The sequence below is a fragment of the Xyrauchen texanus genome, chromosome 35 (genome assembly GCF_025860055.1).
Source record: "Xyrauchen texanus isolate HMW12.3.18 chromosome 35, RBS_HiC_50CHRs, whole genome shotgun sequence".
NCBI lineage: Eukaryota > Metazoa > Chordata > Actinopteri > Cypriniformes > Catostomidae > Xyrauchen > Xyrauchen texanus.
This window is the reverse complement of record NC_068310.1, coordinates 12,164,398-12,188,139: the sequence shown is the minus strand read 5'-3', so window position 1 is coordinate 12,188,139 and position 23,742 is coordinate 12,164,398. Positions and strand designations below refer to the sequence as shown.

Genomic DNA, 23,742 nt, shown 5'->3' with positions numbered 1-23,742 from the left:
TAAAATAAGCATATTATTATTATTATACAATGCAAATTAATGGGTACCAAAATTTGGAAACTGCAAAAATCACATAAGTCAGCATAAAAGTAGCCTATTCCATGTGACTCCAGTGGTTAAATGCATGTCTTCAGAAGTGATATGATAGGTGTGGGTGAGAAATAGATCAAAATGTAAGTAATTTTTTACTATAAATTATCCTCCCTGCTCAGTCGATCTCCACTTTCACATTCTTCTTCTTTTGTTTTTGGTGATTCACATTCTTCATGCATATAGACATCTACTGGGCAGGGTGAAGAATTTCTCACCCACACCTACCATATCACTTCTGAAGTCATGTATGTTATATGGAGTACTTTTGTTCTGCCTTTATGTGCTTTTTGGAGCATCAAAATGTTGGCATCCATTCACTTGTATTGTATGGACCTACAGAGCTGAAATATTCTTCTATTAATCTTAATTTGTGTTCTGATGAAGAAAGAAAGTCATACACATCTGAGATGGCATGATGGTAATTAAATAATGAGAGAATTTTAATTTTTGAGTGAACTATTTCTTTAAGTAGCACATGGGGGCACATTGTCCACCTTTTGAGATACAATGTTCCACATTGATGTTGTTCTTGTATCGTTTAAGCCCAGCAATAGTTGCGTTCTCATTCTAATGCATGGTGCACAATTTTCAGAAGTGTGTGACTGCTAGAATGTTCTGCCTGAAAGATTGCTCTACAAAGGTTGATACTTTTCTATCAGACATTAGAAAAAAACCTTATGCGAAGCATAATTATAAATTATTTTATCATCTCTACTTTCCTGGTAATTTATTATACAAATTAACACTCTCTACATCAGGGTTAGATATTATTAAAAAACTAACCATATTATTAAAAAATATTGTTATTAAAAATAATCATTGTTTTATTCTATTACATTAATATGTAATACTTTAAAGCTACTCAAGTTATTCAGCCAAAAGTAGTGAGTGGTTTCCTTGTTATTGTTGTTTGATTAATAGCCTTTAAGTGACACAGCCTACTAGACAGTGCTCAATTCGGATGTACACTTCAAGTCTGACATTTTAGTACAAATACGCTTTTAGGCCCACTGCTTACATTCACTTTAGACCAAACCGACTGCGTTACATTAATGCCTCACCAAGACGGACATTGGCCGAATAATGAAGTGTATTTGATCATTTAGGTGCATACCAGCATTAGCGCACAAACATTAGCCGCCTGTCAATCAAACAGCATGCAGCTACAGACATCAGGAAATAAGAAGTCAATCTTTTATATTTTATCTATATCAACCAACCAGTGGTTGTCTTGCTGTCACGTTCGATGTAATGAACACTCCTGCTCTAGATGTAGAACATAGGCTAAGTTTAGAAAATTACTCAAAATTGATCATCGATATCGAGGACATCTCTTTTTTTTCAGATAAACATCAAGATTGTTTTATTGCCCATCCCTATTGATAACATTGCCTTAATCTCTCACATCAACCCAATAAGCTCAGTGATAGATAGCTAATTTACAGGCTGTATTATAGACTAGTGTTGTCAAAAATACAGTTCTCCGGTACCAAGTCGGTACTGAAACAAAATTTTTTTTACTATACCAGAATTTCTGAAGGTACCGGAGTACCGAGTACCGGGTCTACCCAGTACCCATGCAGAGTCGGGAACTTTTGAATGCTCACAACAAGCAAAAGATGACGACAAGCAAAGCTGCTGTGGAGTCTCAACTGAATCTTGTCGAAAAGAAAAGTGGAAAAAGCCAGGTTTGGAAATTCTTTGTATTTGAGGAAGATGAACTGGGAAACATCATAGATCAGCAAAAATCTATTTGTAAACGGTGCTTTCGCAATTTTCTGACGAAAGGAGGAAACACATCAAACTTAATAAAGCACCTGAAAGACAAGACACCCGGATTAATTCAAGCAACCAAAGCCGGTTAGTATAAAAGCATATTATCATTTACATTAGGGCTGAAACGATTAAACAACATTATCGACAACGTAAAAAAAAAAAAATGACGACAAAAATTGTAATTGTCGAATAGTTATTTGATCTCATTTAACGTAAAATTAAATCATATTAAACTGTAATGATGAGGCGCGAGAGCAGCACTGCAGATCGCGCCTGACTGAGGAGAGGAAGATCACAGTCCAGATGCACTCTAAACTTTCACAGCTTAATTTTATGTAGATCCCAAAGTATTAGGGAATTATATATATATATATATATATATATATATATATATATATATATATATATATATATATATATATATATATTTAATGTGTTGTAGCTTAATTAAAGTTCAAATATTACAGAAGCAGGTCATGTTAATAACTTTAAACTCAGAAACTGGCATTTCTCTGTGTGGTAAGCGCCTCAATGAGTTGCGCGAATGTCCCGATCTAAGGGGGAGAGATTGAAACTGCACCCAGTTGAGAGAGACTCTGCCTCGGGGATGCTCATCCCTCGAGCATGGAAGCTTAATGCAGCTAGATTAGAACGCGATTGTTCGCAACTTATTTAATCATAATATATGTCACTGTGCATTTCTTATCGTGAAGAAAAATGGCAATATGCAGCTTTATTAATACGGGAGCACTTTGCACATTAATTTGGAAATAGTTTTTTATTCATTCTATTGTATGCTTGTTTATTTAGTTGTTTTTTTTTTAGTACTTGGTAAAAACTTAAAGTAAAAGTTGCAAAAGTTGAAGCAAATCTTATATAAGTGTTCAAAAATACTTTAAGCATAGATTGTACAGTTTTGTTTTAATTCAAAAATAATGTATTTAAATTAAAGTGTTGCTCAATGGCATATTTCTGTTCTTAGTTCTGCTGCTAATGTTTTGTTAACTTTGTTAATAAAAGAGTGTTGTTTAGTAACCTGTTTTTGCTTTGGTACCGAAAATGGTATAGAGTACCGTGAAATTTCAATGGTATTGGTACCGACTACTGAAATTTTGGTTCCGTGACAACACTATTATAAACACACAGAATCTAGTAAGCAGAAATATGAAATTTACCTTGATATGTTTCTTCAAATTAGAGGCAGGATTAATGCTGATATCTGGCTTGAGCAAGTTAAACTCACATGACACAGTCAAGCAATTGGGCCTTTTTCACTGCGAAAAGCCCTTTCAGGTGCAGCCATGATGTTCAGGTGTTGAACTGTGCTTGAGGCATCCTCCACATCCATAACAGTTGGCGCTAGATCTGCAGCTGCCATTCAAGTGTGCGATATTATTTGACGGGAGTCACGAGACTCTCCCTAGCCAATCGTGTTGATAGATAAAAATAAAATCAGGACAGGGAAGTAGCGAACACAGACGGTGTGAAAATAAAAGTTAAAAGTAGTTACAGCATTTAAAATGTACTCAAGTAAAAGTATAAAATTATTAAACTTCTTAAAACAAATACAATTCCTGTGAAAAACTACTTAATTACAGTAACATGAGTATTTGTAATTTGTTACTTTACTCCCATGGCTGACTCAAAACACTACTTAGCTTAACTGGCTCGTAACACATAAAAATTGTCTTTTGTCTCCACCTGCTGGCTAAACCCTTTGATGTCACAGGGAAAAATAAAACGACACAGCAAGCTCGTTTACACATCTGCACTGCTCTTACACTTTAGTTTAGAACACCAATGAACCCGAACACAAGCGGAATGATTCTAACAGTGAAGCATGTTTTGAGACATCAGCACCCTTGGAACGTCTCTTGTCCAATCAGATTCGAGGAACGGAACAAACTGTTGGTTAAAAATGAATAGTGTATATGTGTGTGTGTGCTTGGATGGATGGATTGATTGATTGATTGATAACCTAGTACATATACAGTGGGATCATAGTAATATAGTGTTTGCAATTTTTGTTTTTTTCGTTAATAAAGACATTTAATGTTGAGAAAGGGAATGATGGAAGAAGGAAAATTGGAAAATGGGTTGGAAAATGTCACAAGCTGAATTAGGGTGGCCTGTGCACATGCTTTACCTTCCAGGCCACTTGTCTGATATCCAAAAATGTTTTCATAGTTTTTTCAGGTTCCACCAGAATATTTAGGTGTAAAGAGCCACAGTGAGTGGCTAGTACCATTTATACCCTTTGCAAATAGTCAGTTCATAATAAAAACAGACAAAGGATTTTCTGGTACTCCAAGCTTTCCATTCACTCTCAATCGTTCTTCCCCCTTTGTTTTATAGGTGGAAAATGAATGACAGCTTTATTTCCCATCAACCTGGCTCTCGATACAGCATCTCAGGTGGAAACCTGCAAATCAGTCAGCTTAAAAAAGAAGAAGATGCTGGTATTTACCAATGTCTGGCCTCCAACTCTTTTGGGACCATTCTCAGCAGAGAGGCTAGTCTCCACTTTGCTTGTGAGTCACTATTTTTGTCCATTCTCTTTCCGTGAATCTCTTCAGAACTGGAGGGTCTATGGTCCTTGGATAGTCATCTTTTCTCCACCATTTGAAGTGGCTTTTGTGGGTTTTAGTTACACAGTTGCACACAGCAGACATACTATACCTAATAATGTATGTGGTACATATGAGCTCTGAATTTAATCAGAGTTACTGTTGTGAACAGCACTGCAGAGAGCAGATTATCCATATTGCAGATCACTCAACAATGATGACTAAAATGAACCATAAATTGAATGTTAGAATTTCTAGAATTATGATGCATGTACTTTTGATTTTATGTGAATAGAGGTCCAGATTAATTTATTAGAAATTACATTTCAAGATTAATACTGCAAGAGTTTATTATGAGAGTCACTGGCTTTTGTCAGATAATGACAGTTTCTGCACTAAGTTGTATTATCAACAGCTTATAAACAGACTTTTATATGCCCTTACATTCAGAAATGTAGGAGGGCTTTCTGTATATCATGTTTGCCTACTAGCTGTTTAAAACTAGTTTTTGCTGAAATAATCTGATCCTTACCTGAAGGAGAAGATGCTAGCAGCACCAAATGTAATAACAAAAATAATGACTGTTTTCAAACAGATTTCCAGACAACTCTTCCCATCTTCCATTGGCTGAAAAACAGATAGTTCTAAACAAACTCATCCCAGTGGCTGAGCCAATGTTGCTATGTCAGGATGGTCGGGATGCAGAAACAAAGTTGAGACAAGATCAATTATTTTAACATGTAAAATGTATATACATAATCTAGCCTGCCCTTATATTGACATTTTGTAGCATTCAGTCTTTGAATTGTGTTTTTTTTATTTTTTTTATTGTGGTTAGTTTTAACTAACCAAGCAGTAGGCCTAAGTTTTGGATATAGGCTGATGGAATCATAGCATCTTGGCAACTTTTACAAGATAATGTAGTGATTTCTGGTGGATCTATTGTGGAAAGATAAACATCATTGTTTGTCAGCTACTGTCAGGGGAACACTACAGGTAATTACACAGGAACAAATGAGTTGTACAACATTAACATTTTAGTTACTACTATTACAGTTTTTCTCAGTTACTTACATTTCTCAGATCACAATTGAAATTCTCAATACTACTTGTTCAAACTCCACTTCATCTAGTCACTTGCGTACATCATAAAAGCAATTTCTCATTCTTTTGAACAAATTGCCAATTCTTTGTTACATTCATGCAATTGATTATGTACAATTATCTGCTGTTTCTTACATTATCAATTGCTTATGTCATGTTGATCAAAATATATTACACTGGTTCTCTGTTGAATAGTCTTACACCCCCAAAACTGTAGACATTAGTTCAATGCATCAGTCATTAAATGCAAAATGGTTGAACCAGTTGTCATAATCTGTCAAGCATATTTTCTATACATTTATATTAGACTTTTTTTTATAAATGTGTCCTGAATTGATGAATTGCTTTCATGAGAATCTTAACTTTCACTAATGAAGGGGCATGTGTGAAGCGTTAGATGATCAATGATCAACCAGTTCTCTAAAATAGCTCAGAGGTGCATCTCATGAATGCATCACATTTTTCTTTTCTGTATTGCAATGGCATTGTACTGTAATTTCACATGTATGCATGTACTGTTGGTCTGTCAACAAATTACAGTTGTTGACAGACCAACAGTAAATGCATAAATTTGAATCCTGTCCAATCTCTTGCAATCAATATCCCACATACAGTAATGTGTAACTTTCTACTGTTGAAATTGATATATGCCATACAGCAAAGGTGTAGCCTTGTGCATTTTCAATCATTGTCATCAAAACCGTAGCCCTAGTTTCATCAGGAGATACTGACAGAGTACACTGTTATATTGACTGCATGCTAAGCAATTTGACTATCTTGTTCATGAACAAAGCCACTTGTCATTCTGATAGCAATGATATGTTCATTGACATAAATATTTACTTTTGAGAAATGAACTAAGGATGTTGAGCAAGTGACAGGCTTTTGCACTTACTGGTTTGCAAATGTTAAGGATGATTTGAGAAATGTACCAAAGTGACTGAGAAAAACAGTAACTTACAAGAAACTGTGATTAACTAATTAGTAAGTAATTTAATGCAATAGTTCACTATTAGTCTTTACTCTAGCTGGAATTGGTAATGTCACCAATTCCAGCACTGGAATGATTAAATGTAAATAATTATATTTTATTTAGTGACAAAAATAAGACCACACTGTGTAGTGGAGGAATGAGCTTAAAGATATAACCCCTCTAATTTACTACATTGCCTGTTAGAATATCATTAGCTAACTTACCTCACAGAAATATATGGTTCTCTTGGATATCTCTCTTAACCATTACAAATTAGTACACTGTTTCTGTGTTTTGGGGTTATAGGTTTCTATTAATAACTACTTTGAAAATTATGGTAACCCCCTAGTAGTGACTGAAATGTTACTACATCCTTCTAAAGGAGTTATTGACCATTTGGAACCGTATTCTAAAGTGAAATACAATTTGGCTGTTTTAGCCAGAGTTAGTTATTAGTTCTCAAAGAGGCAAAAACATTATTGATTAGCTTATAGTAAACTACCACAGTCATCAGTTTGTAATTTCTAACTGATTAGGTAGTCGTGTTTCCATATTAGTTAATAGTAGTGACTGTAGTGTTAGTGTAGTACTACTCATTAGTCCTGCATTAATTCCTGCATAGTTACCTGTTAACGAAGGAACAGTATTCTAAAGTGTTACCCTGTCGGGATGTGCCTCTGAATTTGAATTAAGGTAGCAAACGGGTTGCAGAAAATAATGTAAGGAAGGGAAATTTAAATGGAATGAAATCGAAAAATGTGAAAACTGCTGTTAGTGTAGTTTTTATTTAGACATTTAATACAACATGGGAAATTTCCAGAAACACCTATATTAATAATACAAATTTTAAATGCCAGCTATAGAAATTTATTTCATTATATTTAATTAGAGCTGTGATAGATAAAACATTTTTAATCACGTAGTAATAAAATATAAGTGCTGAAATTCGACTCTATATATACGTATATCCTGTCTAACTGGATTTAAAAACAGGTGATGTTCTGCATGACTGTGTGATTGCTTAATTAATTAATCCAGAAAGGAGGACTGATTTTCACTTCAAGTAAATTGGTAAGTGCTTTTTGCATTGTTATAGCAACATCAGGAGTTTTCTAAGTGTAAATTAGGCTGCTGGAGCATTCTGTTCCACGTTCCAGTTTGGAAAAGTAAGATTTTCCAACTTCCTACTAGGAAAAGTGCAATGGAATGCATCTTAAAGTCAGAAATACAACTTGTAGGCTCGTGCAGAAATTCTGAACTCTGATTTCGCCGAGATGCAGTTGCATGATGTCACACAAACATGTCGACACTCAGGGAGATATACAAAGTGATAAACATTCACTTTATTAAGTAATATCGATAAATTTGTTTGTTTCCACATTACATGAGCTTGTTTAACAAATGCCTGCAGATACAGGTGTATAAATCGTACACCTGTGACACAGTGAGCCAGATGTTTAAAAGAATGTTGTAAACAGTATTCAGTCAGTTTAAATAAATAAAAATTATGTGTTACATATAGCAAAGCCAAAATACAATGTACACACATGTGGATATGGCATCACACGTGTTTAAGAAATATCTGAAAAGTTGGGAGATACAAAATATTAATAGGCAGGTCTTTGTGAGTAAGGCCATAGGGACATTGGCACCCTCAATGGCCCTGACCTAGTTATGGGAAACCAAACACTGCAAAAGCAGAATAAAAAAGCCCATTACAACTGAAACCCCCAGCATGAACCAGTTTTCTGCATGCCACGCCCAACTGGAAAGTGCAGAGCAGGTTTATTTACTCACAGGCCAGGTCTTGACTAGTGGTTGTCCGATGTTTTTTTTAATGGCTGATGCAGATATCCAGAGAGCAGTGTGGCCGATAGGCCAATACAATGCAGACTTATAACACACTTTAATATAGTAAATAACATAAACATAAAATTGCCCAAAAAAAAAATTTTAAACTTATTTAGCACTATATTTACTTAATTTCACACAAAACTTTAACGTTGTAAAAAATAATAAAAAAAAATAATATTGCATTTTAAATGGAAGATAGCAGTTTTTCTGATTTCTGTTTAGTCATCAAATTGTAGTAATTTATTTGCACATAAAGAAATTGTTATTATATTAAGAACAACGAAATGACAGTACACACAGTAGTCCAGCAACCATAGATGGCATGTCCATGTTAGCAATGGCATTTTCTCAAAAATAGAGATTCAAATCAATTGTGTATACAGTGTATAGTGAGTAAGACATTCACTTCTATCAGGAAGACTTGAGTGAGATTTAAGATGATATTTATTTGATTAATATAAAAAAGAAAAGTAATGTCTGTCTTTGGCGTAGGCCCCGTCTGGCGGTCTGAAGAAGTTGTACTCGGAACCGTCATATCCTGCCGGAGATAGGAGGCCTGGGTGAGGAGCCTACCCCTGTGCAGGACGGGACTCAACTGGTGGTGGTGGGTTGGTGGAGGTTGCTGCGTTAGCACACTGAAACAGCAATGCGATTGTGAGCAAGCTTATAAAGCAACGGCTTACATGTGATTGGCTGAGAATTACCCAGCTAATGGTGCAATGATGTACAGCTGCTAGTCTTCTCGCTAGAACTACGCTGCGCTTACATTTATAGCACATGTGAAGTGCTTTTACCTTGAAGTTGCACCAGAAACTATTTAGCAGAGACAGGACACTTCTATGAATGGGGAAAATTAGAATGCCCAACTGCAGCCAAAGGTCAATGGATGTAGCTAGGAAGTACAGTCTTTCAGGTTAAAGATCCAACCACCTTTTAGATACAGGCATCGCTTGTCAGTCAACTCATGAACGCGCATTAGCCTAAAACCATTATTTTTTTTTGCTGAATCTTAGGTAAAGAAGCACCATTTATTATACCAGTGTTGTCAGATTTTATTGCTGATTTTAAATAGGTTTTTTATCATTATCTTGACCAACAGTTTTGGAGATTTTGGTCTTTCTCCATTCAAGTAGGAGCTGCACTTTCATGACTGGAAATAGCCTCCCAAGAGCATTCCAACCATGTCCGACAGTGGACTGACTTGCTAGAAAGACTGTGGTTTCACTCGCGCACTCGTGCATATCCAGCCTGAGCAGCAGCAATCTCCTGAATGTTTAAACAGCCTGCTTGGATTGTCGTCAGGATTTTAGATTCTGATCCTGAAGTTTTGATTCTGGTTGATAGAATACTCGCTTCAGAGGAAGACATTAGATGAGCGCTCGATGGGAAATATAAATATATAAACGAATAAAGATTGTAGAATCTCGTAAATGCATTGGGTGTTGCCCAGCCCGCCGCTCTGCAGATATCTGCTAGGGAGGTGCTGTTGGCCAGTGCCCATGAGGATGCCACACTTCTTGTCGAGTATGCTCGAACCGCAAGGGGGCGGGCATGGCCTGGGTCTGATAGGCCAAAGCGATGGCATCGACTAGCCTCTGTTTGGAGACAGTGTTCCCTTTACGCTGTCCACCAAAGCAAACAAAGAGCTGCTCAGAACATCTAAAGCTCTGCATAAGGTCCACATAGGTACGCAAAGCATGCACCGGACACAGCAACGAAAAGGCTGGGTCTGCCTCCTCCCCTGGGAAGCGCTTGCAGGATCACTACCTGGTCGTAGGAACCTTGGGAACGTAGCCCGGTCGAGATTTTAAGATGACATGGGCGTCTGCCGGACCAAACTTCAGGCAAGTGTCGCTGACAGAGAATTCTTGCAGGTTCCAAACCCTCTTGATGGAATTTCGCCAGGGAGTGTGGCCCCAAATAGGCCACTAGAGTGACTTGTTCCTCGTACTCCCTGACCTTGCACAGCACCCGTGAAAGTAGGCTCACTGGGGGAAATGCGTACTTGCGAAGCCCCCGGGGCCAGCTGTATGCCACACGCCTTTTCAGGCAAGTGACCCCAAACTTTTGAACAGTAATGTGTATATATATATATATATATATATTATGTATATATATATATATATATATATATATATATATATATATATATATATATATATATATATATATATTAGGGTTGTAAGGGTTCACGTTTAATGATGCATCTGGGGGGTGGGGGGGATTGGTGTGGCGGCTGGTGTGGTGTTCCTTTTCAGGAAGGAAAGCCATGACCGCAACGTTGCCATGGTTAAGTTCTTGCAGTGAGAACAAGAACCATCCACAAACTCCGCCTCGGTGAGATTGTGGCACAAACACAAGAGGCAGTGTATATGATCGTCAGGAGCGGAGAGATATCAACCACATCCAGGAACTACACAGAGGCTGAAGGTCATCTTTAAAAAGACATGCATGTTCAACGGCTGATGTGTGTGCTCTTTTAGAGAAATTATACTATTTTGTGAGAAAATATACTCTTTCAGAAGTGCTGTCGATGCGCCCAGGGGCAAAGGCTGCACTGGTGTGCAGAGAAGGAGAAAGCCGCTTATACACGCAATAGATCCAACAGTAGTATATATATAACAGTATATATACTGTATATATATATATATATATATATATATATATATATATATATATATTAGGGTTGTAAGGGTTCTCTGTAAAAACCCAAACCGTACAGTTCCCCACCCATGATTCGTGAAGCATTGGCACCACAGTCGGTTCACCTCACGTTTAATGATGCATCTGGAGCACAAGTTTTAGTCAAGAAAACAAAGCATCAAACAGTGACATCCTCCGCTACTGCACCTGTATGGATCTGTAGCTGGATACATTCTGCCTGTGTTTCACGTGGGTCAACTTGATAACATCACTGTTCAGCAAGCGTTGTGTGTAGTTGAAAATGGCAAGTGGAGAATACGGAATGCTGATAGAGAAGCCTGCTGCATTTCTCCTTTCTGGGAACATTTACAAAACATGTTTAAAAACAGGCTCTGTTTGCAGACATCACTCGACACGAGTGCTGTATACTGGTAATATATGTCAATAATGCAAATGTTGGTTTACTTAAAATGCGCAAGCAAGTTCTTCCTGTTTCCTTGCGTGGCTGTAATCTATCACGAGTATCAATAATGCATTTTGATTAATGGCATTATGATGCTGTTTTTTAATACATTGATACATGATTAATCATTTACGCCGACATCACCCAGGGAAAGAGCTGCAGGTGAGCCGAAACTGCACACACTCCCTTCCATTTTTAAGTAGGCACTTGAAATGAAGACATGACATGAAAAAAAAACTAAAGTGCTTGGAGTGTTCATGTGGGATTTCCATGTATGATTAAAATACTCAAGCAGCATTATCACAACATCCCTTCTTGTATGCTTTCTAATAGCAAGGTTATTCCTTTTATAGTGATGTCCAGCTTCCGAATATTGAATATATGTTGAGATGAGTTTGAAGTGCAAAATGTTGGTGCATGTAGCATATTACAGTTTTTCTCAGTTGATTTTATAAATTTCTCCAAACTATAAACAGTGCTCTCTAAACAATTCACACAGTCGATGAAACAGGCACTCGAATTTGCAGAACAATTCAATTTCACTGCATAATGAAGCAACATAGTCTTTCCTGATAATACATTTATCAAAACTAAATACTAACATCAAATATATAGATGTGCTCTCTATTGAATTCATAACATTTTCAGCTATAGATACACATTTATCATAAAATCCACAATAAATCTGGTTTCATAAAATTTCTCTAAATTTCTAGTTGTTCCTGATCTTCCTCTGGATGGATGATGAAGTTTACTGTAAAAAACAACAACAACTAAAAAACAAACACAAAAAACAACAAACAAACAAAAAAATAGCACTCTTGCTAAATTGTATGGACCTAAGGCAGCACTATAAGCACAAATGGTACAGTAATTGTGGACATTGATTGACTAGCATGCAGAGGAATGGCATTTCTCCCTCTTCTTTTTTGTTGAGATTGAAGTCACTGTAGATCTGGGGCCGGATGCATAAACATAGCCATTAATTTAAGACTGCATCTAACAATTAGTTTGACTAGCTAAAGACGCCATAGAAAGCCTGTTGCATAAAACAAGCTCACAGTTGTCTTTAGTAAGACAGTCTAATTTGCATTGCATTGTGGGAAAAATAAGACACTGAACAGCTTAAAAAAAATGGCCGACAGTGGCCGCTCAATAAATTTCTTATTCGCTGAGAATATCTGCTTATTAGAGGACTACAATGCTTCAAAATATATTTTAATGAACGCATTTAGTGATTTAACCCAAATAATTAAAAACACAACATATTGTTTCCATTTTTGAAGTCAAAGTCTTCAACCAAGTCTCAACTCAAGCCCCTTTCAGCCCCCACTGGCTCAGCTGACAGTTATTTTCAATGGCAAAATGGAATGTAAACAAAAGTTAGCCTGAGCTGTGCTGTCTTACATTTTGGTCTTTAATTAGACTGATCTAAGTTTTTATGCAACTGACTGAAAAAATTAAGACCAACATTTTAGACGACTAACTAGTAAGACTAGTCAAAAACAGTTTTATGCAACCGGCCCCTGCTCACATTAGGCTGAGCACTTTGTGTGTCTCAGAGAGACTGTGATTCATAATATGATAAATTAGAGGAACTATCAGATCATTTGAGCCTCTTCTGTGTCTTCTTTACTCTTCCACCTGCTCACCCCTGAAAGAGTTGAGAAAACCTTCCCCTTTTCTCATCTCTTCTTCCTCCTATTTTCTCTTCCTTTACCCACTCTACCTTGCACCTCTTCTTTGTGTTGTTGTTGTTCTTCTTCATCTTCTTCTTCTTCGTCATCATTGTTTGTTTGCTCTAAATTTTCATATTTTACCCCTTTTGTAGATAGCAAAGTCATGACAATTGTGTGAAAAATTTTGTAAATTGTATTTTTTTTGCTGTATGGATTATTAACACAGCAGATATCAGTATTAAGTTATTTGACAAACTGACATGTGCATTTGAGAGTATGACTTTAATTTTGTTATTTGTATTAGCTGTTTTAAAAGCATGAATTTTAGATTAGAGAAATTTGTATATAGTGTTTCGAGAAAATTAGAACAATCAAGAAAAAATGCACAATATGTTTAGGACAATTACAAAGTGTTCAGATGGCTGTGTTAATTGTTTAGAGAGCATTGACCTGAGTTAAGAGAAATGTGTAAAATCAATTGAGGAAAAACTGTAGTGCAGGTATTAAGTTAAAATAATGATTTAGTTATTTTATTTTTTTTAAGAACCCTGACAATAATAACCATGGTTTTACTATAGAAATATTGTAGTAACCATGACTGCTGTCACCATGGTTTTCTGATTAGAAATCATGGTTTTGATACAATTAGCCATGGTTTTATAACAGTAATAGTTTCAATATAGTAACCATGATTTTACTATATATTGAAATCATTGTGGTAACTATGATTGTACTACAAATGCCATGGTTAAACTATGGTTACTGTTGTAAAACAATAATTCATAATTTTAGTTTCTTTACATATCTGGTGTAACTTGAGTCCAGTAGACACTTTAAAACTGTTTTGAAATCATTTTATGATAATAGGCCTTTTATTTATTTAAAGCCTTTAGAAAACTGATCGAAATAATAAAATGCTATATTATTGACAAACATTTCAAGTTTGTCACCTTGTCCTTCTCAAATTGCTTGAAAGCAAATTAATTAGCAGTGCTGGGTGGAATACTTGTGAATTGTAATCTGGTACTGATTACAAATTACATGACACAAATGCGATCAGTAACCTTATCTCGTAGATTAAATGTTTTGGGTTAATCTAATCCAATTACTTTTGTATTACTTTTGACCTAATTCAATTTTATTTTAAGTCACATGCATTTGAGTAGGATAATAATTTTAATATAAATGGACAAAGTGGAAGAAAATTTATTCCATTCTTTATTACTAACAAAAAGAGCCTAAAAACAGCTCTTTACGACATTTTTAAACCGTGCATTAAACATCACATGAATTAAATAAACCTTAAACCTAAAAGCAATGACAGTGAATGGCCAAAGTTTAAAACAACTGAGTCGTCAAATTATTTTTAAGTGCAAAAAACAATAGCAACATGACAAACATTAATGACCATAAAATCAACAGCAACGACGTCGCTAGGTCAAAGCTTTCACATAAAAACACTGAAACACATTTAACCTTTACTGCTTACTGATTGTCCATCACCTATTCCAAAGGTGAACAACAAGAATTTTCTAAAAGAGCAGAATATTTGAAAACAGCAGAGATCCCGGGGCCTGGGTAACTCATTGAGTATTTACAGTGACTCCACCCCTGGAGTCCTGAGTTCGAATCCAGGGTGTGCTAAGTGACACCAGCCAGGTCTCATAAGCAACCAAATTGGCCTGGTTGCTATGGAGAGTAGTGTCACATGGGGTAACCTCCTTGTGTTCACTATAATGTGTGGTTCTCGCTCTCTGTGGGGCACGTGGTGAGTTGTGCATGGATGCCATGGAGAATAGTTTAGGCCTCCGCACACGCTATGTCTACGGCAATAGTAGAGTGATGGACTTAGGTCCATATTGCTGTGCATTTTACAGCTGAACTATTGTGTACTCAGGGGCAGGACCCTTAGAGTTTGCATACACTAGATCCTTCAAAGCAATTAAGTTTAGTGTGTGAGCTGCACACCATTGGTGTAATTACCTTTGTTAAAAATGAAATTATCTCTATAGATCCAGTGGTTAAATGCTGAGGTAAACCGCTCCATATTCACCTGGTTGAATAGATCAGTTTAGAGTGCAATACACACATCCCTCTGTGACGAGGAGGAGGGTGTGGCTTTGCCATGCTCCTACTCCTTGTCACATCCTCCCCCTCTCTTCCAAAAACACTTAAAGACTTACCAAACTTATTTTAGAGGTGTTCTGATTTAGAATGAAAAATGTAAAAGATTGAAAAAAAGAGGATGATGATCAATAAATTATTAACAATTTACTACTTTTGCCTTGTTAATATGTAATCATGTAATCCATAAAAAAATAACTGTATTCTGATTACAAGAATTTTAAAATGTAATTGAATCCAATTAAAATCTGATTACATAATACAGATTACATGTAATCTGTTAATACCTAGCTTTGTTAATAAGAATGTATAAGTAAAAATGTGTGCTTTCTTCACATTTTGGCCCCTCTGTCCTAGAATCGCCACTGGTATTCTAGTAATCTAGTAATTGCTAGATTACTTTATAGTATACCGTATGTACCAAATGCAATGCCAGTTGTACTAGCCACTGATAATTTCATTAAATATTTTAAGCACTCTTAGTCACTTGGCATAGCATAGCTATGTATTCTTCTTTCTGTTAATACCTTATCATGTTGATCCCTGGTGCTTTTCTGCTTCATTTATGTTTACATCTGTATACTATCTAATGTCTGAGGTTGCCAGCGAGCTTCATCATTAAAAAATGCTCCAAGCCGATGATTCCCTGGTGCGTGTGCTTAATAATGTAAGGTGGGGTGCCATGGTGTTTGCAATCAAAACTCCCCATGGGGGCAAAGAGTAAATGTATGATATCTGAGAAAATCAGCATAGAACCTTTCTCACAAAGATACCATCTCGCACCCAGTTGAGCAAGAATTGCCTCATTAGGGGCCTGGGTAGCTCAGCGAGTAAAAATGCTGACTTCCACATTTAGAGTCGCAAGTTGAAATCCAGTGACTCCAGTCGGCTCTCGGCGGGGCACGTGGTGAGTTGTGCGTGGATGCCGCAGAGAATAGCGTGAAGCCTCCACACGGGCTAGGTCTCCGCGGTAATGCACTCAACAAGCCACATGATAAGATGCATGGATTGATGCAGTTGAGGCAATTGAGATTCGGCCTCTGCCACCCGGATTGAGGTGAGACATTAAACCACCACGAGGACTTAGCGTACATTGGGAATTGGGCATTCCAAATTGGGGAGAAAATAATTACCTCATTGTTGTTTTTCTATATCTGTTCTCTTTGCTGAAGTCAGGTATGCATTTGTTACTCTTAAGATTCATTTTTGAGCATTAGATGTTTTGTTATTATTGTGATTAGATGTTGATTATTTCTGAATTGATTAATTATGTAATTGGCTTGATACATATTTACCTGACTAATACATTTTTAAACTTTATTCTATTCTGACTTATTCTGAAATTCTTGCATTTAGTAGATTATGTTAATTCCTTGTTGACACAAATCTGCGATCAGTGTTTTTACAAACTAACGGCTTAGCGTTGATAGAGCATCGAGCATGTCTTCTGAGAACTTAGCTTTCTGGCTAACTATTCGCATTAACCAAGTGTACCTAGACTGTAGGGACTAAGGATAATCAATATTTAGAACAACAAAATGTTGGTTGATGCCTAAATAATGGTATTACCTCTAAATACTGTTAACATTATTAAGGCCAAGGGTACATAGAAAACTATTGAGATTAAATAAAAGTACTATCTGGATAAGTTAGGTGATGTGAGTCAGAATACAAGATCCACACTATCCATTTTGTCATTGATGCCACTTTTTAAAATCTTTTCTGTACTTTACAGTCTGTTATTGATCAAGGCCGAAGAGGGCAGCAAAACAGCTTTGTGATATGCCTAAGGGGGCAACAAAATGCAGAAAAGGACAGCAACACCCAATCTTCCCAATAATTTGTGTTTCCTATACAAAATACAGCTGCCCTCAATTGCTTGAACTTTGTCAATTGTCCGCTCACTGGATGCTTAAATTCCAGGTTTATGTGAAGTAACTTAGTGACATTGCCTGTTCAATGGGACATTTGTGCCTAGTGATCAGATTAGAAGTAACACTCTACTTTAAAATTGATTATTTGTTATCCATCTTACAGTGCATGCTATGATCTGGCTATTTTGAAGAAGAGTAGTGTAGGACACGATTATACGATACTCCTGAATAACAATTAAAAGAAATACTTTGATGCTGCATATTTTTCAGTATGCCTTGAAGGCAGTAGTGACTTAATATGCAGAGTATGGCTCTTATTAATGACTATGAATTTATAAAACCAAAAATTGCCTCTGGTGACTAATACCGAGTTTTCAAATTTTTTATAGCCTCATAAGTAGAAGTTGTTTTTCTTACTTGTTCCTTATTTGTTTTCTGCCAATAACACTTTGTGGTGTTTAAACCAAATTTACTCATTCACAAATCAAGGAAGACTTCTTCTGAAAAGTCTCACTGGCAACAAGATATTTATTGGAATTTCTCTCTATACTCACCAAAAATAAATGAACTTTCATTTCTTATTCTGATCACTCGCTCAGAAAGATCCCATCAGCAGCTTCGCCCTTTGTCTCAGTAGAATTACTATCAAACTCATTTTAATGCTTTCCTGAAAAGAGAGATTACATCTAGTTCTAGTTTGTACTTGTTCTTGATGTCCTTAAAGCTAAAGCATGTCATTTCTGTGCCACTAACATTACCAATTGGAATTGATCATCAGCCATTGTTCAACCAAATTGATTGCCCCGCCCAAACTCAGACCATTGATTGTGGCAAAAGAGAGCCAGAGTTCCTCGACATGGCCGCCGCCGAGCCAGAGTTCCTCGACATGGCCGGCGCCGAGCCAGAGTTACTCGTATTGGCTGCCGCCAAGCCAGAGTTCCACATCATGGCCGCCAAGCCAGCATCCCATGCCACGGCCAACGAACTGGAAGCCACGTCCAGTCCTTGCCCCCGAACACAGAGGTCATTCCTGAGTCTGCTCCATGCCATTTCACCACCACGCCTGATTCTGCTCCATGCCATGTCACAGCCACGCCTCAGACTGCTCCATGCCATCTCACAGCCACGCCTCAGCCAGCTCCATGCCATGTCACAGCCGAACCTCAGTCTGCTCCATGCCATGTCACAGCCGAAACTCAATCTACTCCATTCCATGTATCAGCCGAAACTCAGTCTACTCCATTACATGTATCAGCCAATTCCCAGGCTGCTCCGTGCCATGTCACAGCCAAACCTCAGACTGCTCCATGCCATGTCACAGCCAAGCCCCAGACCTATCCATACCATGGCACAGCCAAACCTCAGTCTGCTCCATATTATGTCACAGCCAAGACCCAGACTGCTCCATGCCATGTCATAAGCAAGCCTCTGCTCCACGGTCCAGGTCCAACTCTGTTCACCCGTCCAGGCCAAAATCTGTTCACCCGTCCAGGCCCGTCTCTGCTCACTGGTCCAGGCCCGCCTCTGCTCACCGGTCCAGGCCCGTCTCTGCTCACCGGTCCAGGCCCGCCTCTGCTCCATGGTCCAGGCCCACCTACATCCCTACGACTCCACCTTGGTCCTCTGTCCCATCAGCTCCGCCCCTCGAGCCTCTGATGTCATGTATTTAAGCCCTCATGTTTACCATTGTCCTTTGTCTAGTATTGATGTTTGTAACTGTAACTTTGTTTTGTTCATGCCATGCCAAGTAAAGTCTAGTCTAGTTTATGTTCATGTTTAAGTTTCAAGTTTATTTTAAATTTTATTAACGTTTATAGTTAGGGTTTTTGGTTTCACGTTTATTTAAATAAAGTTCACTTGGGTTCTTCACTCCTTCATCATCGTCTTCGTCCTTGCCAGCATCGTTACACTGCATATGAAGCTATTTCAATTTTGACATAATTGCACACTCTAATATTTGTTTGTTCACTAATTTCTAACATCATGCAAAGATAATGTTTATATTTAATTAAACTCTTTAATACATATTTACTTAACATTTTAAGTATATAAAATGATGAACAAACAATATTTAGCCACTTGGTTTCCTCAAGTTCGTCTTTACCATATTATTAAGGAGAGGCTAGAAGAAGCACTTTCCTTCACCCTTTCTTTTACAGGTCACAAATTAATTTGTTTCAACACAATACTGAATTCGATGTCTGCAGCTTCACAAAGACTTACAGTGTTTATTTTGCCGAGAGCAATGAATAGAACTAAACGTATATTTGATAACCTGAGAAGCCAATTAGAGGCACTGGAGTGTGTCTTTTCCTTGATGAATGCTTTGTATGTACAGCATCCAAATAAGAAGAGCATTTTATGGCATATGTATTGCAGAAAGCTGTCATTTAATTTATTTTGGCCTAATAGAAATGTCTTGTAAGGAATATTCAATGAGATATTATGTGAACTGAACTTTCTTTCGATTCTGGAAGAAAAGTTTTTCTGACGTTGTTTATTTTTTATAATTTTTTTCAAACCTAACGTGCAAAGTGCAAAAAAAAAGTTCCCTTACAAAAAAAGATGCTTTAAAGCTTGATCAAACCCCCACTTTGAGGCTGGTGTTGACATAGTTTGTGTTGCGGAGGTGTGTGGGGATTGTCGTGTTTTGAGAGTGAATGTGTTGTTCATGCATATTTCTTTTAAATTTTCCATTCTTTAGATGCAACCCCCTCACTGAATTCAGTGCTGGTGTAACACAGACAACCCCCGTCAACCTCAATTCTCCATTTGCTCCCTTCACTGCAAAAAAAGCTTAAAGGAGTCACAAATGAAAATATGGATTTTATTTTGTTTGTTGATTTATTTTTCATAATTTGTTTTTGCTGATATCCTCCTGTGTTTTGAATGTGAGTAAGAGTCAGAGATTTTTTTTCTGGAGTTCAAAGCAGCCTTACAGTACATCAAACTTTATAGTTTTCGATTTGAATACAATTATGTGCCCTACAAGTACCAATTATGCTCCTTGTGTTCTTAAAATATTTTCGATTGAAAGACTTATGCTTGAAAAGTTAAAATTAGTTTTGTAGACAAACGTCTAGGTTACGTATGTAACCTCAGATCCCCGATGGAGGGAACGAGACGTTGTGTCGAAGAAGCGACACTAGCTGAATCTAGCGGCTCGAAGGGGGGTCTCTGGAGGCCTGTGAGGACCACTGAGAGATCCCAGGAGTGGAACAGGCTTGGCCGGGAGGGATTTAACCCTCTGGTGCTACCCAGAGACTTGCCGTCTACTGCATCGTGGTGAGCTGCGATGGCGGCGACATACAACTTAAGGGTGGAAGGGGACAGCCTCCTCTCCAACCTCTCCTGTAAAAATAAAAGCACAGACCTAACTGCCCACCTCTGTGGGTCTTCAGCCCGGGAAGAACACCAATTTGCGACAGGCGCCACTTTAGGGTGTAAAGGTGCCTGGTGGAAGGGGCTCTGGCTTGGTTTATTGTGTCTACGACAGCAGGTAGTAGACTAGCTAGATTTTCTGCATCCTGTCCAAGGGCCAGACGTGGCGGTTCCAGAGGTCTGGGTGCGGACGCCAGAGCGTGCCCCGTCCCTGAGAAAGAAGGTCTTTCCTCAGGGGAATTCGCCAGGGAGGGGCTGTCGCGAGAAGCGTAAGGTCCGAGAACCAAGTCCGAGTGGGCCAGTATGGAGCCACTAGGGTGACTTGCTCCTCGTCCTCCCTGACCTTGCACAGCACCTGTGCAAGAAGGCTCACTGGGGGAAATGCGTACTTGTGCAGCCCCATGGGCCAGCTGTGTGCCAGTGCGTCTCCCCCGAGGGGAGCCTCTGCGCGGGCATACCAGAGCGGGCAGTGGGAGGTTTCTTGGGAGGCATTCAGGTCTACCTGGGCCTTGCTGAACCATTCCCAAATCAGCTGGACCGACTGGGGGTGAAGCCTCCACTCTCCACTGGGCAAGCGTTGTCGTGACAGCACGTCTGCTATCACATTGTGGTTGCTGGGACCTGAGTCGCTACTGGCTCCAAAGGAGGAGACGACGGGCGAGTCGTGACATGTGGCGGGAGCATATGCCGCCTTGGCGATTTATATACGCTACCACTGCGGTGCTGTCTGACCTGACTAGGACATGTTTGTCCCGAACTAGTGGGAGAAATTTCCTCAGGCCAAAGAAAACAGTCAAACACTCTAGGCAGTTGATGTGCCAGCACAGCGGCCAGGTGACCCAGAGACCTAAGGAAATAGCTCTGTTATAGAATGTGAAATAATTTCAACACAAGATTCTCCTCCCGGCCCTCCACTGGGGGACGGAGCGGTCTTACCACCTCCTACGTCTCGGACTCTGGGTCAGATGCCTCAGGAGCGCCTATGGCTATGGAGCGTGGCCTGATGAGACAGACATGGGCTGTGAAGCAGGGCCTGATGAGACAGACATGGATTGTGGAGCAGGGTCTGATGAGGCAGACATGGGTTGTGGAGCAGGGCATGACGAGACAGTGTGGCGTGGCATGGCAAGGCTGACGAGGCAATGTGGCATGGCAAGGTTGACAAGGAAGCATGGCATGCTGGATACTCAGATGTGGCGCCTTGGCCTGGTGGGTCAGACATGGCAACTTGGTGTGGTGCGGCCGATGTGACTGCATACAAAATGCAAATAAGAGACTAGACTTGACTTAACTATGACTATGACTATGACAAACAAAGAACAAGAATCAAGTACAATGTTACTGGATTACACAATCACAATACTCAACTAAGAGAAAGACAAACGAGAGGGCTATATATACTCTGACATGGGTAACAAGTTAACAAGACAAATAAAATAACAAGACTGATAACAAGATAACAAGACAATGAAACATGAACCAATAACAAGAAAAGACTAATAAACCAGTAAGGAACCAATAAGAACAAAACACTTGAAACATGTCGGGAACAGGAAATCACATGAGATGAACAGGAAAAAACGATCAAAATAACATGAAATCAAAACATGAAAAAAAAAAACATAAAAGAAACAGCAATAGGAAAAGGTTGGCTACTTCAAAGAAACTAAAACATAAGAGCATTTTTATTTGTTTAACGTTTTTTGGGTCACTACATAATTGCAGTAACATTTGACAAGATTGTAACTTTTAACATTGGTTAACTACATTGGTTACACTAACGTTGATTGAACAATAATTTACAGCACTTATTAATCTTGGTTTTTACATTAAAAGTTGTATATGTTAATAAAGTGTTACCAAAATGTAATGCATTTGTGTTGTTTCATAGTTAAGATTACTTTACTGTTATTCTAAAATGGGCAAAATAGTAATAATAAAGAGTGAGATGTGTCTAAATTGAGTGTAAGTGAATGCATATGTGATGAGTATCCTACTTAAAGTAATAGTTCACCCAAAAATTGAAATTCTCTCATCATTTACTCACCCTCGTGCCATTCCAGATGAGATGTGTACGACTTTTTTTCTTCTGCTGAACTAAAATGAAGATTTTTAAAAGAATATCTCATGTCTCATACAACAGAATATCTCTGTTGGTCCATACAATGCAATGCTTCAGAAGCTATATGATAGGTGTGGGTGACAAACAGATCAATATTTAGGCCTAAGCCATTTTTTACTATAAATCTACACTTTCACTTCCACATTATTCTTCTTTTGTTTTTTGGTGATTTACATTATTTGTGCATATCACCACCTACTGGCGATATGGAGATTTATTATGCTGCCTTTATGTGCTTTTTGGACCTTCTGAGTTCTGGCCACCATTCACTTGCGTTTTATGGACCAACATAGCTGAGATATTCTTCTAAAAATCTTAATTTGTGTTCTGCAGAAGAAAGAAATTCATACACATCTGGGATGGCATGAGGGTAAGTAAATGATGAGAGAATTTAAATTTTTGGGTGAACTGTTCCTTTAACCCAAGCTGCAGAAATATTGCCACGGGAGTGTAAATTATGACGAGATTAAATGGTTATAATATTATTTCCTTTATTGTTTATTGCTTTCTTTTCTTTTCTGTCTGTCTTTTGGTTCTATTAGATCTGAATGCGTTTAAAGCCCAGAGAAGAAGTCCAGTAAGTGTCAGAGAGGGACAGGGTGTGGTTCTGCTCTGTGGTCCCCCACCGTATATGGGAGGTGAGATATGTTATTGTATTTATTAATGGCCAACCAATTAGAGGTTTTTGAATGTCTGGAATGCTTGATTATAAGTATACTAATTCGGCACACTCTTGGTTTGTATTTTAAATGCCACTCTTGTACCATATTCAACTCATTTATGTGGATTGTATTACCATCCCATTCACCATAACAGTCAGATTCCAACCCACACTAATTTAAACATTCAAAAATTGCCACCTCAAGAAATGTTACGACAGCTTTGACATCAGTGATGTCAAATGCTATTGGCTCTTGCATGTCTTGTGACCGATTTTTACATGCAAATGTTTGTATATATATTTTTTATTGAAATGTCTAAATGGAGAGGAAGATTTTCAATTATTAAAACCTTTTTTCTCTCTCTCACTTTTCCTCATACTGAGCTATTGTATGGTTTCAGATTACTTCAAATGCAGCATGAGTTATT

The 23,742-nt window shown here is 38.0% G+C and overlaps 1 protein-coding gene across 3 annotated transcripts in view; it reads left to right on the top strand.

Moving 5' to 3' along the window:
• Positions 1–23,742, top strand: part of LOC127628764 (contactin-4-like) — a 168,002-nt gene that overhangs the window by 73,523 nt on the left and 70,737 nt on the right. For all 3 annotated transcript variants that reach the window (XM_052105631.1, XM_052105630.1, XM_052105632.1), the window contains 2 exons: positions 4,225–4,400; positions 23,196–23,291. In XM_052105631.1, coding sequence (XP_051961591.1) covers positions 4,225–4,400; positions 23,196–23,291 — 272 coding nt within the window. The remainder of the gene's footprint in view (positions 1–4,224; positions 4,401–23,195; positions 23,292–23,742) is intronic.